Consider the following 21,278-nt stretch of genomic DNA (forward strand, 5'->3'; position numbering starts at 1 on the left):
TAACGAGATTCCCAGGTGATCACAGATTGTAACTTGCACAGCAAGTGGTAAGATAGGCATTACTATTCCCATCTTTACCTATGATGAGACTGAGGCTTAAAGAAGATGCTTGTGACAGCAATGCTGATTAGTAGTTGAGCCAAAATTCAATCCCAGAACTTCCTGAGTCCAATGTTCTTTCCAAGAGGTAGAAAAGTTAAGTTCAGAAGAATTGCTACTTTCACTCAATTCAGCAGAATTGTTTCAGATGCTAGAATGTCTCCAATGATCAATTACAGTTTGTAGCCTAGTGGCTCCAGCTCTTGCGTTTGTTACTTCACTTCCCAGCAAGCCCCGCGATTTCCTAGCGCGCAACGCATGACGGGTACCCCGCCCTTCTCTCTCTGGCGGAGCCGCCCAGCGGAGGCGGCACGCGACCCAGCCTGACGTAAGGGCGCACGGCGTCCTGGGATATGTAGTCTGGCCCGGACTCGGACGCCCTCTCAGATGAATGGGGCCGGGTCTGACTGCGAACTACAGCTCCTCTGCCGGAGACTGCGGTGGCCCCGGGGAAGAGCTGCGCTCCAGGACAGTGGCGATGTTCTGTGCCGCGGCCGAGGAAGCAGCCCGGCTTCCTGGGGTCGCGGTATAGGCGGGCGCTTTCTCTGCGCGCTCGCTCCCCGTTCCCTGCACCGGCCATGCGCCCGTTCTTCGCGGTGGGCCTGGTTTTCGCAGGCTGCTGCAGTAACGTGATCTTTTTAGAGCTTCTGGCCAGGTGAGTGATCCCCACGGGCCGCACGGGTGTTCCGGGACTGCTCTGAGAAAGCCGGATGAGAGGTGTCTGTGCGCTGCCCCCCGGGCTGCTCCGCAACCCCCAGCGCGCAGGGTCGGCTGTGGGACGCTCCTGAGCCCGGGGTCGCCTCTGAGCTGCCCCGGACCCTGCCGAGTCGGCTGCTCCTTTATCCTGCGCACGGTCCTCCGTCCTTCCTGACGGTTTCACAGTACCCCTCGGAGGGGAACACTCGGGGAGTTGCTGTCGTCACCCCTTTTTCACTCACTGGAGGATTAGAGCTGCGAGAATTCTCACGTGACTGGTCCCAGGTGGGCAGGGAGCTCTTGGCAGAAGCCAGGGTTCCTCCAGCGCTTTTCTCCATCCTGTTAATAACACCAGACGTTTGATTTGAGCAAAGCTTTTTGACTTAAAAGGCAGTCTGAGTTTGTCCACGCTGCAAAGAAAGTTTCGTGTGTATTAAAGTAGCCCGCAGAACATTTGTTTTATTGTTACCCCTGAAGATGGTTATGAGTACTTTGTCCAAACATGACTCCGTGATGTAGTAGAACAGATTCTTATTTATGCATGAGGCCCGTCCGATTGACCTGAGAGAGAACTTCCAGCTTTAAGATGTTAGTCTTTAAATTGGGAAGCATGTGTTTTGAGGTGTAATCTTATAAATTAAGAATGGGGGATGAGGAGGGCGAAACAGATCAAGAGATGGCGAATGGAAGCTATAGATTTCAGGTGGTGAGCACACTGTATTATTACACACTGATGTCAGATTCTGATGTTGCACACTTGAAATATATAATGTTATAAACTAATGTTGCCTCAGAAAAAGAGCGGCTAGGGTACCTTACCAAAGGGAGACTAGGTGGGCTTTATTGAGGTGGCACGTAAATAATGTTGAGAAACAAAGTGCAGAGTTCAGTGGGCAGAAACCATTACAGAAAGGACAACAGGTGGACTGGAAAAGGCTCCAGACTTAAAATCTCAAAATTATGAATTTCAGTCCTGGCTCTGTCATATGCTGGCTGTGTGACCTTTTAACTCATTTAGCCTTTCTGAGCCTCTTTCTTGCTGTAAAATACGGTCTATGGTGCTATCTATTCTATGTTTCTGAGTCAACATTTTGTCTCCATTGACCATCAAGACAATCTTGTGTACAAAATAAGTCAAGAATTATCATCTCTGTCTTACTGAAAATGAAACAGGTACTAAGAAGTCAGATAATCTTTTACTACTTGTAAGTTGCAGAGCCAGAACTGGAATCCAGGATATCTAAACTCATAGTCCAGTACTTTTTCAGCCTCCCTGTTAATTTTGAACTTGAGCAGCCTATAGATCTTGGACCCCCAGTTCCTCATGTGGTGCCTACTAGAAATGTATTTTATTTTCTCGATACCATTGATTAAGTCATTCTGAAGCAACCAGTTTATTTAAGGTTAAACTGTGTGGGGTTAATTTTTATAGTTCCAGAGCTTGAAATTTTGTTATGCAGAAAGTTGATGAAGCTCTGTCATTTGTCATTCTTGAGAGTAGGTGGCGAGGGATATGAAAATGAAAAAAATGTATCCTGCTGTAAGCTGGTACATTTCAAAGGAAGATTACTTTGGAAATTGAAAGCGATAAAATCAGACCAGCCATGGAAATACAAAGGTCAGAAAATGATAGAGTAATCTTTGTGTTGAATATGCTATTAAGTTAAATCTTACCAAAGGCTATATGACGTCAGTTATGCTAGCAACCGAATGTCTTCTTTACTAGTTTTGAGCCCTTGGCTAAATTTGTCTCGGGAGTTTTTTCTAAACAAAAAAAAAAAGGCAGGTGATGGCTCTACCAGCCTCACGTGGTTTTGAAGGATTAAATGAGATTCATGTGCAAAGCTCGAAGCTTACTAATAGTCACCTTCCCCTACGTTTAAACAACTTTGTTTCAAGACAGAGATACCTTGTATGATGCGTTTGTTTACAGAATGTTTTTGGGAGTTATTAGAGCTCCTATTTAGAACAGTTTGGATAATTTGTAAATAACTCATCACTCATCTTTTTATGTATGTCTGGATTTTTGCATACAGCAATGGATTTTCATAAAGCGGTGAGAAGTACATTTATTAATTTAATGAATGGCACACCAGACCGAATAGCAGCTTTTTTCCTGATTTGCTTTGGCAACTCACGACTTGTCATGTTACAGATCAATAAAATAAGAGCTGTTTGGACTATGTGGTCTTTAAAGTTCTTTGTAGTTTTGGCCTTCTCGGAATTTGTGACTTTATCTTGGAACGTCACAGCGGAAAGCTCATAAATTTTTACAGAGCAGGAAGGAACTGCTTTTTTTATGGCTTCCTTGGAACCATTGGGTGCCCTAATAAGTGACAAGTAGAACATTAAACATAAATAGAAATGCTAAAGTGACTTGCAGAGAGAAGTGAACATTTTTAACCACTTTTCCCAAATTGAAAAACAAATTTAGGTTTTTCTTTCTGATTTTCATACCTATAATTGGGACCTATAATAAAATATAAAGCAGTAAAGAACAGATGCAAACAATGAGTGAGTGCCTCGATCTCTCTGCTGAAGAAGCGTACATTCTTGGAAGCAAGATACACATCAGCTCACTAACTAGGCAAGGTATTGTGTGTCTTACATGAGAACAATTTGAAACATTTTCTTTTTCCCATTTTATTTTTCAATCAAGTGCCTAATGCTGAATCAAATAGGAAAGTTTCCTAAATCTAGACTAGGAGGTACAAAAAGGCATAAACTGCCTGCCCAATTTTTCTTCAGAGCTGCTTTGTTCAAACCGGTTGCCTTCGAGTTCTAGTCTTTGCCTTTTTCCTCCCGTGCCAGACACTGTGGGAAATGCTTTTCAGAGACTGGCTTATTTGCTCTACAATAAACCACTGAGATAGGCAGTAATGCTATTCCCGTTTTAGTTTTAAAGATAAAACCGGATGTAGATAAGATAGTTAACGTCCACCGTCACAGGGTAAGTGACAGAGCTGGGTCCTGTCTGTCATCCTGTACTTTTAACCTCTGTGGAGCACAGTGGTTCTCAATCCTGTGTCAGCACATAATAATGAGCTGCGTGTCTTACACCCGCACACCCATCCCAGCCCTTTCTCCAGACCCACACTAGTGGTTGGTTCTCTGTCTGCACATTAGAATCAGGTAGGAAGCCTTCAGAAGTACAGGTGCCAGGGCCCTACTGCAGACCAAGCCAGGGAGAACTCCCCAGGCACATGGATTTTAATGAGCGGCCTAGCCAGAGTTGAAAATCACTGTGCTAGGAACTAGCTAGAGCTAAAGTTCCTCATCCTGTCACTCATATTTAGGCTAACGGTTTTAATTAGCTCCTTGAATGAGGTAAATGTCTTACATGATTATTTATGGATTCCTGCAACGCATAGCCCCGTCCCCTGAACATAAGAAGTGCTAGAAGAAGTCACTGAATTGAATATAAAGCAGTAGTTTTCAGGGACACCTTCACAGGCAGTAGAGCTTAAAGAGTAGCAGCCGTTCTGCTTCAGATGGTAAGCGTAGCTCTTCAAGAATGGCTTATGCTTGGAATTTATATATTGTTCGTTTATTATGCCTGATGGGAGTATTTAAGAGTTTGTATACTTGGCACTGCTATTTAATATTAATACCACCAATGGAGAATGGAGTTGTTTTTAATAAATACCATTATATTTAATACCATAATACAGTTAAGTCCCTCTAGTCACTAGCTTTGGGTTAAGGTGAAGATACAGAATGCAAAGGCCATGTTTCGTAATATGGGAATATTGGTAATATGGGAAATCTGGAAGCTTCAGAGAAACAAAGACAGCTGCTCACTTTGTACTCCTTCCAGTGATCGAACAGAGCCTAATGGAGGATAAACTCAAAACCACAAACCTTTTAAGTAATTTTCACAGAGAACCTCAAGAGGGATGTCAGAAGGTATTTTCTGCCTTGTCAGTTTGTTCTCAGCAGTCACTGTGGAAGATTCCCTATTCCTTACGTAGATCACTGCAGAGGTTCGATTGAATTTCATGAACATTTGTCGAGTGCCTAATATATTTGTGTTTAGGGCTGTGGAGACTAGTAGACTAGAGCAATGTCCTCCATCTTTTCATTGTTGCTTCTTAACCTCCCCCCGCCGACCACCGGCCCCGTCTTAGACATTTTGTTTGAATCATCCCCACCTCCAGATACACTATATATGAGCTTATGTACAATATGTATATGTTTTTCGTACTTATGAAAATAGTAAGATTCTCTTCCACCCCAGGATCCAATTTTTGCCCCCATGGAGGCGCTATCTAAGGTAATGTCCGTGTCACCAACACTGGGCACACCTCTTCGATTGACAGCAGTCTCAGATTCCTGGTCTGGAGGACATGTAAACATCCCAAGAGGCCCGAGCAGATTTCTCTCTGGGCTTTGCTTTCTGAGCCGACTGGGATCCTGAAGCCCTCTTGGTTGAGTGAGGTTCCCAGTAAGAGCATATGACCAACTTCCCACAGTTTACTAGGAAAGTATCATAGCTCTAGGAAATGAGTGTATCAGTGATTCTTATGGCCTGGTACACTATGGAAGAGTGAAATAGTGCTGACAGGTATACTGCAAAATGTGTGTGACCCATAGGATATGAAAACAGAGGACAGTGAGCAATAGAAATCTATCCAGTTATTTTGACCTATCACTATAACAAGCCAGAGTGGCCTCATCTCAGTTTCCTGTGCCTTGTTTTTCATCTTGTTTTTCATTACACAGGAAACATCCAGGATGCGGGAACATTGTGACTTTTGCACAATTTTTATTTATCGCTGTGGAAGGCTTTCTCTTTGAAGCAGACTTGGGAAGGAAGCAGCCTGCTATCCCAATAAGGTATGGCGCACCGAAGTCTCTTTTAGCCTTTGTTTTTTAAAGTTAAGAGCTTTTCTTATATTTGTACAAAAGGAATATGAGACATCCTTTTATAAGATTTATATCAAAGATATGAGTAGCATAATAATTTTCTGAATTTAATATGTTGCGAAACTCCAGAGAGCCTGTATTTAGAATGAAATTCCTGCCATCACACTTAAAATAACTAAAATGGAGACAAAAAGGTCTATAAATGTGTGTCTGTGTATTGTATGGCCAGTTAAAAGCCTAGTGTGACCACCAATTTTTAAACCGTTATGTATGCTATCCTTATCAAATATGGTTAGAGTTGTATCATTATTCCTTTAAAAAAAAACAAATGGCTTTGTTTATTCATTCGTTTTGTAGAATCCACATAAAGTGAAATCATATGCTATTTGTCTTTCTCTGACTTATTTTGTGAAATACTCTCTAGGTCCATCCATGTTATCACAATGTCAAGATTTTCTTATGGCTGAGAATATTCCATTGTGTGTATATATATATATATACCACATCTTATTTATCCATTCGTCTGTCAGTGGGCACTTAGGTTGCTTCCATGTCTTGGCCATTGTAAATGCTGCAGTGAACATAGGGGTGCATATATCTTTTCAAATTAGTACTCATAGAAACAGAACAAATTGATGGTTGCCAGATGGGATGGGGTGGAGGGGATGGGTGAAAAAGGGGGCGGGATTAAGACGTACAAATTGTCACATGTAATAACAGTCATGGGGATGTAAAATACAGCATAGGGAGTACAGTCAGTAATATTGTAGTAACTATGTATGGTGCCATATGGGTGCTAGACTTATCAGGGGATCCCTTCGTAAGTTATATAAATGTCTAATCACTGTGTTGTACACCTGAAACGAATATAATGTTGGATGTTAACTGTAATTGAAAAAAATTTTTCAAGTTAAAAATGAATAGCTTTTGGAAATAGAGGTGATAGTTATACAACATTGTAGATGTACTAAATGACACCGAATTTTTCTATAGCTTGCTGTAGAAAATCTGGCTGAATTTTGTAATTAATATTGTATTTTAAAATTTCCCAATGCGATGCTACATAGTCCGAATACTTTTTTGTTCGTTTCTATTTGGCTTTAGTATCTGCATAAAACTTTTTGCTCCCAAGACCAGCATTTACATCACAGTAAGAGCAGCAGCATTTTTTTGATTCCTCTGACCCTTTCTCTCCTTCCCCCATCTCTTGCCATTCTGGCTGCCATAAGCATAGTTCAGGAACATATTCTCTCTCTTACTAACTTTTATAATAGTATCCTAGCTGGCTGACCTCCTGCCTGTCACCTCATCCCTCCATGTCAACTCCCTACCTTTGTATCGTGGCACCCTTTCTCGCAAACACTCAGGGGTCACCGTTAGGACAGAGGGAAGCCCAGAGTCCCTAACCTGCCCTTTGAGGCTCCCATGATCTTTGTCCTAACAGCCATACTCTCACGCGTGTCTCGTTTGTGCTGGCTTTTTATTTTCTGTCTGCGAAGCCGTAATCAAAATCTTGCTCATGTCACTCATCCCCATGAGTGATTTCTAGGCAGTGCTGTGTAGGCAGCAATGTGGAATATAGGTGGAATTAATTATCCTGCAAGACCTTGATGAACCCACTTTCTCTCTAAATGGCATCTTTTCAAGACAGGGCTAAGAAAATTTGGCAAGAAACCTCGTGAAGTCACCAGGTACCATATTATTTAGATGCTGTGAAACAGCTAACGGTTTTGCACGTGTGCGATACTGTGCTCTGCATTCATGGGACAGCTCCTCAGACTTTCCAGACTGTGTTAGTCTAGCCCTGGCATGGCCGCCTATTGGGGGATATAGCTCCATACCTAACCAACAATGCAAAATAGGTTCTTGTTAGGAAAGATAACTTGACACTTGGTGCTGTCACATTCTTCAAGTGAGCAAAGGCGAGGAAAGAGTGGGGATCTGTGGACAAAGGTCAATATCTCCTGAAGAATGTGGAACCACTTATATGCCTTTTCCCTGCATTTCTTTAGCCATTTATTTCAAATGCCACTTTTTCTCCTATTGAATGTATTAGGTTGAATCAAATGAAATTGCTGATGTTCTAAACCCTTTTCGACTTACAAAAAAAAAAAGGTAATTTTACATGGTTTAACCTGATATGTAGGAAGGGCATCTTAAGTATTTTCTAGTTCAAAATGGAGACATATGAATATAAAATTATTTAATTCATTCGTTCATAATTGTTCATTTCTTTGTATCCCTTTATATATCTTAAGGTATTAGGGTTACTGCATTTTTTTAGTTTTGTTTTGTTTAAGAAGTATAAACTCAAAAACATGGGCCCTGCTTTTAAATATGTTTAGTCAAGTTAAATGATGTCCTCATTAATTTGGAGGCCATGGGTTCAGAATGTGGGATAATTATTTACAATTAATAGGCTGAAAGTAACTCTTGACTTAACAAATCTTTTATTCAGAAATAGTGAAGATTAGTATAAACAAGTGTATAGTGGAAGTAGTTGTGAGAATTAACCATTTTCAGGTTCTTTAGAGGTATATGAAAATTATACAAAGAACTGATACAATAATAAAAAATGACCAATTCACTTTTTTTTAAATTAAATTTATTGATAACATTGGTTAATAACATTATATAAATTTCAAGTGTACAACTTTATAATAGGACATCTATTATACTCTATTGTGTGATCACCACCCAGAGTCTAGTCTCTCTCCGTCACCATGTGTTTGATCCCCTTTACCCTCTTCATGCTCTTTCTGTCCCCTCTGGTAACCACCATTCTGTTGTCTGTGTTTATGAGTTTGTTTTTTCGCTTGCTTGTTCATTTGTTTGTTTTGTTTTATATCCCACATATGGGTGAAATTATACAGTTCTTTTGATGGAGATTGCATTAAATCTGTATATTGTTGTAGGTAATATGGCCATTTTAACTGGGTTCATTCTTCCAATCCATGAACACAGAATATCTTTCCATTCTTTTGTGTCGTCTTCAATTTCTTTCAACAATGTCTTACAGTTCTCAGTGTACAGTTCCTTCACCTCTTTTGTTAAGTGTATTCCTAGATATTTTATCTTTTTTGTTGCAGTCGTAAATGAGATTGTTTTCTATGTTTCTTTTTCTGATATTTTGTCTTTAGTAGATAAGAATGCAGTGATTTTTGTATACTGATTTTGTACTTTGCAACTTTACTGTATTTGTTTATTGTGTCTAATAATCTTTCAGTGGAGTCTTTAGTGTTTTCTGTATATAAAATCATGTCATCTGCAAAAAGTGGCAGCTTTACTTCTTCATCCCCACTTTGGATGCCTTTCATTTCATCCATAATTGCTCTGGCTAGGATGTATAGTACTATGTTGGATAACAGTGGTAAGAATGGGCATCCTTGTCTTGTTCCTGACCTTGGAGAAAAACAAAGTTTTTCACCCTTGAATATAATATCAGCTGAGGGTTTGTCATATATGGCCTTTATTATGTTGAGGTACTTCTATACTGATTTTATTGAGCGTTTTAATCATAAATGGATGTTTTATGTTGTTAGATGCTTTTTCTGCTTCTCGATATGATCATATGATTTTTAATCTTTTATTTTGTTAATGTGGTGTATCATATTGGTTGATTCGTGAATGCTGAACCATCTTTACGTCCCTGGAATGAACCCCACTTGATCATGATGTATTGTTGTATTTAATTTGCTAGTATTTTGTTGAGAATTTTTGCATCTGTGTTCATCAGAAATATTGGCCTGTCATTTTTTGTGTGTCTTTGCCTGGTTTTGATATCAGGGTAATATTGGCCTGATAATGAGTTGGGAAATATTCCCTCCTCTTCAGTTTTTTGGAAGAGATTAAGAAGAATTGTTGTTAAATCTTTGAATGTTTGGCAGAATTTACCAAAGCCATCTGGTCCTGGAGTTTTGTTTTTTGGGGAGGTTTTTAACTACTATTTTAATTTCCTTACTAGTGATCAGTTTATTTAGGTTTTCCAGTTCTTCTTGGTTCAATCTAGGAAGGCTATATATCCCTAATAATTTGTCCATTTAAAAAAATTTTCCATTTATCGAATTTGGTGTTGTATAACCTTTCATAACATTCTTGTATAATTCTTTGTATTTCTGTGGTCTCTGTTCTAACTTCTCTTTCATTTCTGAATTTGAGTCTAGTTTTTTTTTCTTAGTCTAGCCAGAGGTTTGTAAATTTTTAAATTTTCAAAGAACCAGTTCTTTCATTTTTTTTTTCTATCGTCTTCTCTATTTCATTTATTTTCACTCTGTTTTTTATTTTTTTACTTCTGCTTCATTTGTGTTTTTTACTTCTGCTTCATTTGTGTTTTTTTTTTTTATAAGTTTTTTCCTCTATTTCCTGAGATAAATTTTTTCAACTTATTTTGTTAGGCCTGCAATTCTCTAAACTTCCCTATTAGAATCACTTTTGCTGCCTCCCCCAAATTTTGATATGTTGTATTTTCATTTCCATTTGTTTTGATCTCTGATTTCTTCTTTGACCCAATAGTTAGTCGTTCAGTAGCTATGTTTTAAATCAAATTAAATTCTTAAAATTATTCCTAGCTCCACTACTTCCCTTCCCTTTGGCAACCATCAGCTTGTTCTGAACATCTATGAGTTTGTTTCTCTTGGTTTTTTAGATGCCACATAGATATGAAATCATATGGTATTTGTCTTTCTCTCTCTGACTTATTTCACATAGTGTAATACCCTCCAGACCCTCCATGTTATTGCAAATGGCAAGATTTTATCTTTTTATTGTTGAATAATATACCATTACATATATACACCACATCTTTTTTTATCCATTCATCTGTTGAAGGAGATCTAGGTTGCTTCTATAACTCGGCTATTACTGGTAATTCTACAATGAACACAGGGGTGCATAATCTTTATGAGAAAGTGATTTTGTTTACTGAGGATAAATAGGAGTGGAATTGCTAGATCACATGGCAGTTTTATTTTTAAGTTTATTGAAGATCTCCTTACAATTTTTTATGTTTGCACTAATTCAGTCTCACCAACAGTATATGAGGTGTCCCTTTTCTCTACATCTTTGCCAGCACTTGGTTATTTGTTGATTTATTGATGATAGCCATTCTGACAGGTGTGAGGTAATAGATATCTCATTGTGATTTTAATTTTCATTTCCCTGATAATTAGTGATGTTGAGCATCTTTTCATATATCTGTTGACCATCTGTATGTCCACTTGGGAGAAATATCTGTTCAGGCCCTCTGCCCATTTTTTAATTAGATTGCTTGTTTTGTTGTTGTTGTTGTTTGGCGTTATTTTGTATGAGTTCCCTATATAGTTTGGATATCAGCCCCTTATCGGATACATCATTTGCAAATATCTTAACCCATTAAGTAGGTTGTCTTTTTTTGTTGATGGTTTTCTTTGCTGTGCAAAAGCTTTTTAGTTTGATGTAGTCCCATTTGTTTATTTTTTCTTGTTTCTCTTGCCTGAGGAGACATATCCAAAAAGATATTGCTAAGAGTGATGTTGAAGATTTACTACCTGTGTTTTCTTCTAGGAGTTTTATGGTTTCAGGTCTTATATTTAAGTCTTTAATTCATTTTGAGTTATTTTTGTATATGGTGTAAGAAAGTGGTCACTTAATGTTTTTTTTAATATGTACCTGTCCAGTTTTCCCGGCACCACTTATTGAAGAAATTGTCTTTACCCCATTATATATCCTTGCCTCCTTCGTTGTAGAGTAATTGATCGTATAAGCAAAAATTTATTTCTGGGCTTTCATTTCCAGTTCCATTGATTTATATATTGGTTTTTATGCCAGTAACATACTGTTTTGATTATTGTAGCTCTAGTATAGTTTGATATCAGGGAGTGTGATACCTCCTATTTTGTTTTTCCTCAAAATTTCTTTGGCTATTTGGGGTCATTTGTGGTTCCACATAAACTTTAGGATTAGTTGTTCTAATTCTGAGAAGAATGCCATTAGTATTTTAATATGGGTTGCACTGAATCTATATATTCCTTTACATTGTAAGAGCACTTTAACAATATTAATTCTTCCAGTCCATGAGGAAGGTACATCCTTGCATTTATTACTCTTCAGTTTTTTTCCTTCAGTGTCTTATAGTTTTTAGAGTACAGGTCTTCCACTTCTTTGGTTAAATTTATTCCTAGATATTTTATGCTTTTGATACAGTTGTAAATGGGTTTGTTTTCTTAATTTCTCCTTCTAATCATTTGTTATTGGTGTATAAAAATGCAATTGATTTTTGTATATTGATTCTGCATCTTGTAACTCCTGAATTCATTTATTCTAATAGTTTTTTTTTGTTTTTTGGTGGCGTCTAGGGTTTTCTATATATAATATCATGTAATCTGCAAGTGAGTTTTACTTCTTCCTCTTTGATTTGGATGCCTTTTATTTCTTGTTTGTTGCTGTAGGTGGGAGTTCCAATACTATGTTGAATAGAAGCAGTGATAACTGAGCATCTTTGTCTTGTTCTTGATCTTAGAAGAAAAGCTTTCAGCTTTTCACCATTGAGTATATTACCACCTGGTGGGTTTGTCACATATAGTCTTTGTTATGTTGAGCGATGTTCCTTCTAAACCCACTTTTTTGGGAGTTTTTATCATAAAAGGATGTTGAATTTTGTCAAATACTTTTTCTGCATCTATTGAGATGATTATATGGTTTTTATCTTTTATGTTGTATCACATTGATTGATTTATGGATGTTCAACCATCCTTGCACCCCTGAGATGAATACCACTTGGTCACGGTATATAATCCTTTTAATATATTGTTGGATCTGGTTTGCTAATATTTTGTTTAGAATTTTTGCATTTTTGTTCATCAAGAATATAGGCCTGTAATTTCTTTTTTTTTTGTAATGTCTTTTCCTGGTTTTGGTATCAGGGTAATGCAGGCTTTGCAGAATAAGTTTGAAAATATACCTCTCTCTTCAGTTGTTTGAAACAGTTTAAGAAAGATAGGTATTACTTCTTTGAATGTTTAGTAAATTTCACCTGTGAGGCCATCTGGTCCTGAACTTTTGTTTGTTAGGAGTTTTTAAATTATTGCTTCAATTTCATTGCTGGTAATTGGTCCGTTTAGATTTTGCATTTCTTCCTGGTTCATATATACTTATATACTTATAGAAAACATAATATTCTGGTTATATACTTATAGAAAATCTGTCCATTTCTTCTACATTGTCGAATTCGTTGACATATAATTATTCCTAGTATTCTTTAATGATTCTTTTTATTTCTTTTGTGTCGCTTGTAAGTTCTCCTCTTTTCATTTATGATTTTATTTACTTGGGCTATTTTTTTCTTGATGAGTTTAGGTAAAGGCTTGCAATTTTGTTTATCTTTTCAAAGAACCAAGTCTTAGTTTTATTGATTTTTTTCTTTTTTTAAATTTCTATTTTGTTTATTTCTGCTCCGATCTTAACTATTGCCTTCCATCTGTTTACTTTGAGTTTTGTTTGTTCTTTTGTAGTGTCTTGATTCCCAAGGTAGGCATGTATAGCTATGAACTTTCCTCTTACAACTGCTTTTGCTGCATCCCATAAATTTTGAAAAGTTGTGTTTTTATTTTCATGTGTTTTATGAGTTTGATTTCTTCTTTCATCTGTTGGTTGTTTAGTAGCATGTTGTTCAGTCTCTACGTATCTGTGTGTTTTACACTTTTCTTCCCATAGTTGATCTTTAGTTTCATGCCATGTAGTTGGAAAAGATACTTGATATGATTTCAGTTTTCTCAAATTTATTGAGGCTTGTTTTGTGGTCTAGTATGTGATCTGTTCTGGAGAATGTTCCATGTACACTTCAAAAATATGTGTGATCTGCAGTTTTTAGATGAAGTGTTCTAAAAGTGTTTATTAAGTTGATCTGGAGTAGTGTGACATTTAAAGCCATTACTTCCTTATTAATTTTTTTGTCTGGATTATCTATTCATTAATGTGAGTGGGGTATTAGAATCCCATACTATTATAATACTGTGGACTTCTCCCTTTATGTTATTAATAATTGCTTTATATATTCAGGCGCTCCTATATTGGGTGTGTAGATATTTACGATTACTTTATCCTCTTCTTGAATTGACCCCTTTAGAGTTAGGTAATATCCTGTTTTGTTTTAAAATTTTTTGTTTTAAAGTCTATTTTGTCTTGATATTGCTACCCCATCTTTTTTTCCCAACCTTTTAATTTCTGTTTGTCCTTCAATTTGGAGTCTCATGTAAGAAGCATATGGAAAAGTCATGTTTTTTAATCCATTCAGCTACCTTATGTCTTTTTATTAGAGCACTAAATCCATTTGCATTAAAAGTAATTGTTGATATGTATGTACTTATTGCCATTTTGTTATTTTTTTTATAGTTCTCTGTTCCTTTTCTTGATCTCTTCATTTGTAGTTTGCTGGTTTTCGTTAGTGTTTTTTTTTCTTTCTCTTAATTCTTTGTATATTTTTTGTAGGTTTTTGGTTTGTGGTTACCATGAGAAGGTATGCATGTATGTTTATATCTATCTTTATCTATCTATCTATCTATCTATCTATCTATCTATCTATCTAAATTCTATACCTATAGCAGTCTATTTTAAGCTGACAGGTATTTAGGTTTGAATATAGTCTGTATGGACTACATTTTTACTACTCCCTCTATGCTTTATGTTATTGACGTAATGTTTTAGTGCTTTGTGTTTTATATATTCTGGCTACTGACTGTAGTTTGAGTTTGATACGTCTTCCTTTTGACCTTAATAGCTTTTTAAATATCTGCTTCACTGTATTTATTTAATATATGGCTTTACCTGTGAGATTTTTTTCCTTTATCATATATTGTTTCTGGATAGGGCTTATCCTTTTTTGCTTAAAGAAGACCTTTTATTATTATTATTATTTTTTAAAGCTGGTTTAATGGTGATAAACTCCTTCAGTTTTTGCTTGTGTGGGAAACTATCTCTTCTTTATTTCAGAATGATAACCTTGCTGGGTAAATCACTGGCGGTTCCTTAATTTCAACACTTTAAAAATGTGCTGCCGCTCTATTCTGGCCTGTAAAGTTGCTGCTGAGCAATCAGCTGATAATCCTTATGGGATTTCTTTTGTGTGTAATTCGTTATTTTCCCGTTGCTTCCTTCTAGATTGTGTCTCTAATAGTTACCATTTTAATTACAGTATATCTTGGCATGGGTCTCTTTGAGTTCTTCCGGTTTGGAACTCTCGTGCTTCCTGGATGTGGATGCCTGTTTCCTTTCCCAGTCAGATAGGCCATTATTTTTTTAAATAAAGTTCTGTTCTTTTCTCTCTTTCTTCTTCTTCTGGGATTCCTATAATGCGAATGTTTGCATACTTGATGGTATCCAAAGGGTCCCTTAAACTATCCTCATTTTTTTTTAATTCTTTTCTTTCTGTTTAGTTCTGATTGGTTGATTTCCACTAGTCTGCCTCCAGGTCCCTGATTCATTCTTCTGTATTATCTAACCTGCCGTTGAGTCCTTCTAATGTGTTTTTCATTTCAGTTATTCTTCAGGTTTGCTTGATTCTTTACTATACTTTCTCCCTGTTCCTCTATTTCACTCTCAAGTGTGGTGAGCATCCTTATGACTTTTTCTTTTGCTTCTTTATTATGCAGATTACTTAACTCCATTTTCTTAGGTGTTTCTCTGCCCCCCCCCACCAGAGATTTTTCTTGTTCCTTCATTTGAGAACTGTTCTTCCAACTTTTCATTTTGTTTGAATTTCTGCATTTGTTTATATAAATTAGACAAAATAACTCTCTCTCCAAGTCTTGAAAAAGCAGCCTTATTAGAAGGGACCTCTGTGTAGGCTGTGTGTGCCAGATGGTTTTGGTAGGACTGTAGGAGCGAAGCTGGTGCCTAAGGCATTCGGGGCACTGGCCCACTGAGCCAGAGCGGCTCTAGGTGGGGAGGCCAGTGCGTGTAGTAATGCCCTCTTGACCCTGCTTGCTTCCTTTGTTCAGGGCTGAAATGGGCTTGGATGATATATCTAGGTACATACTACAACAACCTTTCAGGTAGACCAGAGCAGCTAGATAGAGCCCCCACTCATCCTATGGAAGTAGAGGGGGATGTAAACAATGGCACTCACAGGCACCCCCAACCACAGATAGTTCCCACAGTCCCAGAGAGCTCCATGGCTCCCCAGCCTTTTCTCCCCAGTCTCTCTCTCTTGTACAGCACATGGTTTTACGTAGAAGCAGCCTCTGTGCTCTGTGTAGGCTTTATGTGCCAAGTAGTTTTGGGAAGCCCAGCAGGTACTTACGGTGCCTGAGGTGCCGGTTCGCTGGGCTGGAGCAGCCCCCAGCAGGGAGGCCAGATTCATGTGACACCCTGTTATTCCCACTCGCTTCCTTTGCTTGGAGGCAAAACGCTCTGGGCAGCGTAGCTGGGATTGCTGCTGTGATCCTGCAGGTAGGGCAGAGCTCCTCCAGCACGGAGAGTTCCCACAGCTCCCCGAGGGCTCCAGTGGCTTTCCCAGCCTTCTCTATTCGGTCTCTTTCTCTTGTTCAGAAGCTGTTCACTCAGCCCTCAGTTGTCTCACAGGAGTAATTGCTCTCTATGTACATGTGTATTTGAGTTTGCTCATGGAAGGTGGCGATTTCAGTGTCCTATGTCACTGCCATCTCTGACTTCTTTTACTTCTAATTCTTTAAGGTGTGATGTTAATTGTTTATTTGAGGTTTTTCTTGTTTATTGAGGTAGGCCTGTAATGAATGCTGTAAACTTCCTCCTTACCACTTTTGGGATGCTGTATTTTCATTTGCATTTGTCTCTCTATCTTTTGATCTTGTATTTCTTCTTTAACCCAAGGGTTGTTCAGTAGGATGTTGATTAATCTCCACATATTTGTGTTTTTTCCAGAGTTCTTGTTAATTTCATTTCATACCATGTGGTCAGAAAATATGCTCAGTATGACTGCAGTCTTCTTAAGTTTATTGAGACTAGTTTTGTGCCCCAACATATGGTCTGTCCTTGAGGATGTTCTATGTGCACTTGAAAAGAATGTGTATTCTGTCGTTTTGGGATGGAAAGTTCTATAAATATCGATTAAGTTCATTTGATGTAATGTGTCATTTAAGGCCAATATTTTCTATTGACTTTCTGTCTGGATGATCTACTCATTGCTGTCAGTGGGGTATTCAGGTCTCCTACTATAATTGTATTTTTTTCAGTTTCCTCCTTTAGGTCTGTTAGTAATTACTTTATATACTTGGTGCTCCCAGATTGAGTACTTATATATTAATAAGTGTTATGTCTTCATGATGAATTGCCGCCGTTATCATTATAAAATGTCCATCTTTGTTTCTTGTTACCTTTTTTAATCTTGAAATCTATTTTGTCTGATTAAATACTGCTACACCTGCTTTTCTCTGGATGCCATTTGGTTGAAGTATCAGCTTCTACCTCTTCACTTTGAGCCTGTGTTTGTCTTTGTAGCTGGGATGAGTCTCCTTCAGGCACATAAGCTGGGTCTTATTTTTTAATCCATCCCACTACTCTGTGCTTTTTGATTGGTGAGTTCAGTCCATTTATACCTAGGGTGATTATTGATGTATGAGGACTAACTACAGTCATTTATCTTTTGTTTTCTTGTTGCTTTGTATCTCCATTGTTTCTTTTCCCTTGTGATTCTGCCTGCTATTTTAACGTGGCCATTTTCTATGATTTTTCTTTCAGGGGTGTTTCAACGTTTTGGCACTATGTAATCTGGTTTTTGTTTTGTGAGTTGCCATTCTTAAGGTTTTGCTATAAAATGTCTCATCACACACAATGGTCATTTTTCTTCCAGTTCCTCATCTTCCGTTCTACCTGATTTCAGGATCAGCACTCCTCATCCCCTTGCAGTTTTGTTGTCTGAAGTTATCCCCATGTTGTTGTTGTCAAGAATGCCCAGGTAATTGATCAATTTTAATGTTTTCCCCCCTTTAACCTTCATGTTTCCCTAGTGGAATTAATAGCCCTATTCTGAAGTGGTTGGTAGTTTCTAGCTGATCAATCAATCGACACTCAGTTTTACTGTTTCTGTGTTTGTTTATGATGAAATCTTTCAACATTCTTATGTTGTGGGGTCTCAGCTTTTTTTAATCTGGGAAAGCCTTTTTTTCTCCTTCATATCTAAAATATAACTTTGTTGTATATATTATCCTTGGCTGATGGTTCTTGTCTTTCACTACTTTGAATATTTCCTTTTACTCTTTCCTGTCCTGTAATGTTTCCGTTGAAAGATTCGATGATGATGATGATAAACTAATGGGATTTCCTTTGTGGGTTACAGTCTTTTTGTTCCTTGCTGCCTTGAGAATTCTTTGTCATTAATTTTCGACAGTTTGAATCAAATGTACCTTGGGGAAGTTCTTTTTGCATTGATATAATTAAGGATTCTGCTAGCTTCTTGAATTCTTAAGTCCAGTTCTTTCCATAGGCTTGAGAATTTCTTAAATAATTAAATCAATGATTTAAGTAGGTTCTCTGTTCCCTTCTCCCTCTCTTTTTCTGGTATATCTATTACCCTAAGTTTCCTTTTTCTAGTGTCGTCGGTTCTCATAGAGTTCTCTCTCATTTTACCCCTTCCTTTTCTGCTTCTTCCCCTCTACCTTTCCCTTCCTCTATTTCTTTCTTCTCTTAGTTCTCTCTCTTCTTCCTATTGGGTCATTTCTAGGTTTTTATTTTCAAGTTCGCAGATTCTCTCTTCCATCCGGTCTGCTTTGTTTCCAGTGCTCTCTAATGCATTCTTCATTTCATTTATTGAGTTCTTTAGCTCCAGAATGTGCTTCCTTTCTATAGTTTCAATTTCTTTGGTAAAGTACTCCTTTTGTTCATTAATTTTTTTATTCCTGAGTTTTCTTATACATCGTTGAATTTCTTCATAACTGCAGTCTTGAATTCTCTGTTATTTAAATCATAGTTTTCCATGACTTTGAGTTTGGTTTCTGGAGATTTCATTTTCTTTCTGTGTTCCTAAGTTACCTTGGTCGTTCATGGTATTTGATGGATTGTTTGTGCTAGTGATCTTTTGTTTGGATACTGTTTTGCTCTCAACAATTCAGCAGGTTAATAGGCAGGGTACTTTTTGTTTTCACGTAGATGGTATTACAGCGCAAGTTTTTTCTCTTACCTGCATTATTTATGCCTCTGGGATCATGGTGGAGTGGCATCCCTTTACATCAGAGAAAATGCCATGTACCCACTGGGACGGTGAATGTCCCCTCTGTGACTGGCTCGCCTTGGTTGTGGGGCACCATGATTACTGTGGCGGGGGAATGTGGCGAGCGGTGGAAAAATGTTTTTGTGAGCTCTCATAACTACTTCCTTTTTCCAGTGTGTTTTTGGCTTTGCTGGGCTCTGCCAGGGCATGTGGGGCAGAGGAGGCAAGTTTACGATCTCACTGTTTCGCCCTGCTCCCCTTACAGTAATGGCTGACGATACTGCTATATTGTTTAAAGCTTTCCAGCCACCTCTTCCCAGCTCTGCCTTGATGGGGGTGGGGAAGGGGGGGATGCCTTTTCCAGGAAGGAAACTCCTTCTGCCCCTCTTACACTCCAGGTCCTAGTGTGAGGGCTGCAGCCTGACTTCACCACTGCTGTGCTCACTGGAGCCCGGGTGGGCATCCAGCTGTGTCTGTAGCCACCGTCCCTGTCCTTCCTCCCATCCTGCCTCCCTTGCTTTTTCCAATTCTCCCACCTTCAGACATCCTGATGGGTGGATCTTTTATGTGTGTGTTTGTGTTGAGCAGGAACTCCTTCGTTATAATTGTCCGACTCGTAACTTTAAGGGGTGAAACAATGGAGTCTTCTCACAGGATGCTGACATCCCCTCTGTCCATTCACTTTTTAAAAAACCTATCGATGTCTATTAGGTAACATTTTTTTGAAGCCTAGTTTTCAATTTCTTTATATAATTGAAATATTAAAATAGGATTTCTTGAAACATATTCTATAAGTCAAGCTTTGTTCTTGTTAGTCTGACTTTGTAAAGTCTTTTTATAGGTACTTAGTATTTGGCTTCACATTATAATAGTGATGCAGTCTTAATATGGAGGAAATAAGCAAATTACTCTTTTAACTAAAATATGTATTTCCTTCTATGCTTGATCTTGAGGTAGTAGATTCTGCGTGATGACAAGCTGTTACCTCTGTATTTCAGGTACTATGCTGTAATGGTCACCATGTTCTTCACTGTCAGTGTGGTGAACAACTACGCCCTGAATCTCAACATCGCCATGCCCCTGCATATGATATTCAGATCTGTAAGTGCTGCTGGCTCACACGAGTATGTCCTCTGAAATATACAGCTAAGCGGGTAAATTAGACACATGCCAAAGTAGAAAGGCCTTGTAATAAGTGCTATTTAGGGTATAAGAACAGGTCTCATGGTGAGTGAGCGGAGGCTGGCTTTTATCTGAGAAATGAGGCAAAAAAGAGAGAAATGTGAAAGCGGATGGTTTTATTCATCCGAGGTCTATGGGTGATTAATAAAAGCAAAAATAAAATTTTTCTGGGAAACAGATTTTACCTTTAATTTCCTTCATCTGGTTGATTTTATATTCAAACTTGTTATATATGTTATTTAACTTATTCTCATCACTTTTTTCTTTCATAAACTTACATTTACTTTTAATACATGAAACAGATCCTTTTCTGTTTTTTTTTTTTTTTTTAAACAGAGACTTAATTAAAGGGAAATTTCTGGATGAAGGTGGGATTTCTCTCAAAGCAGTAGAGGTTTTCTTCTTTGCCTCATATGCGGTGAGAGATCTGTGTTTAGTTTGTATGTAAATAAGAACATACAAACTAAACAATTCAGCCCGAAGAACAGGAAAGACTTCAGAGAGTATGTAGATAACATTGCAGGATGATACAAAATGGGTAATGATTGGAATTATAACATTTCTGCGTGGTCAAATGTACTATTCCTGAAAGGACTTTCCCGAGGTAACTGTAATTACTAAGATGTCCTCGAAAGCACTGAGCACATAGTAGACTTTCAAGAAACGCTTGATGATTGATCGACACCCTTTTGGAGAGGAGATCCCTGCATGACTTCTTTCATTAAAACTAAATGTGAGAAGAAGCTTATTAAAAGATCTCATAAATAGAAGGAAAATTTGACAAAAATAAGTCTATAATATAATTTATTCTTGTTAGCCTTAGCTTCAGCTATTGAGAATTGATCATTTTTATTTTCATTGTCCTCTTTAAAGGTTTTATTATTTTACAAGACAGATTTTTGTGGTTTATACTTTTTGCCATAAGAACACCTGAACTTTACTTTTATCCTGACTTCCTTCTTTCCAGCTGTTTTTACCCCATCCGTGTTCATATTTATCTTGAATTATGTTATTGTCTTTCTCTCGTGCACTAAAACTTTCTCTTGTCTCCTTTTATAGGGTTCTCTAATTGCCAACATGGTTCTAGGAATTATCATTTTGAAGAAAAGGTAAGCAGTATACTTTTATCACTGGTGTATAGGAAGCATACCCTGAGCCCCATCTATAAACTGATCATCTGGGTTTCTTTTCTCATAGTGCAGATAGTTTGCTCTTAGCCACTTACTTTGTTTCTTAGTTCTCTCTGAGACAACGATGTCATTCCTGAGGCAGTTGACCA

General features: G+C 37.8%; 1 protein-coding gene across 3 annotated transcripts in view; it reads left to right on the forward strand.

Annotated features, from left to right (window-relative positions):
* Nucleotides 1-455: 455 nt before the first annotated feature.
* Nucleotides 456-21,278, forward strand: part of SLC35B4 (solute carrier family 35 member B4) — a 30,362-nt gene continuing 9,539 nt past the window's right edge. For 2 of the 3 annotated variants that reach the window (XM_039860922.1, XM_039860923.1), the window contains exons 1-4: nucleotides 536-754; nucleotides 5,518-5,631; nucleotides 19,816-19,918; nucleotides 21,059-21,108. In XM_039860922.1, the coding sequence (XP_039716856.1) occupies nucleotides 678-754; nucleotides 5,518-5,631; nucleotides 19,816-19,918; nucleotides 21,059-21,108 (344 nt within the window). In that variant the 5' untranslated portion in view covers nucleotides 536-677. Of the gene's footprint in view, nucleotides 755-5,517; nucleotides 5,632-19,815; nucleotides 19,919-21,058; nucleotides 21,109-21,278 lie in introns of all 3 variants that reach the window. The other variant, XM_039860924.1, reaches the window with a different exon arrangement.

The sequence above is a fragment of the Pteropus medius genome, unplaced genomic scaffold (genome assembly GCF_902729225.1).
Source record: "Pteropus medius unplaced genomic scaffold, Ma_sr-lr_union100, whole genome shotgun sequence".
NCBI classification, from domain to species: Eukaryota; Metazoa; Chordata; class Mammalia; order Chiroptera; family Pteropodidae; genus Pteropus; species Pteropus medius.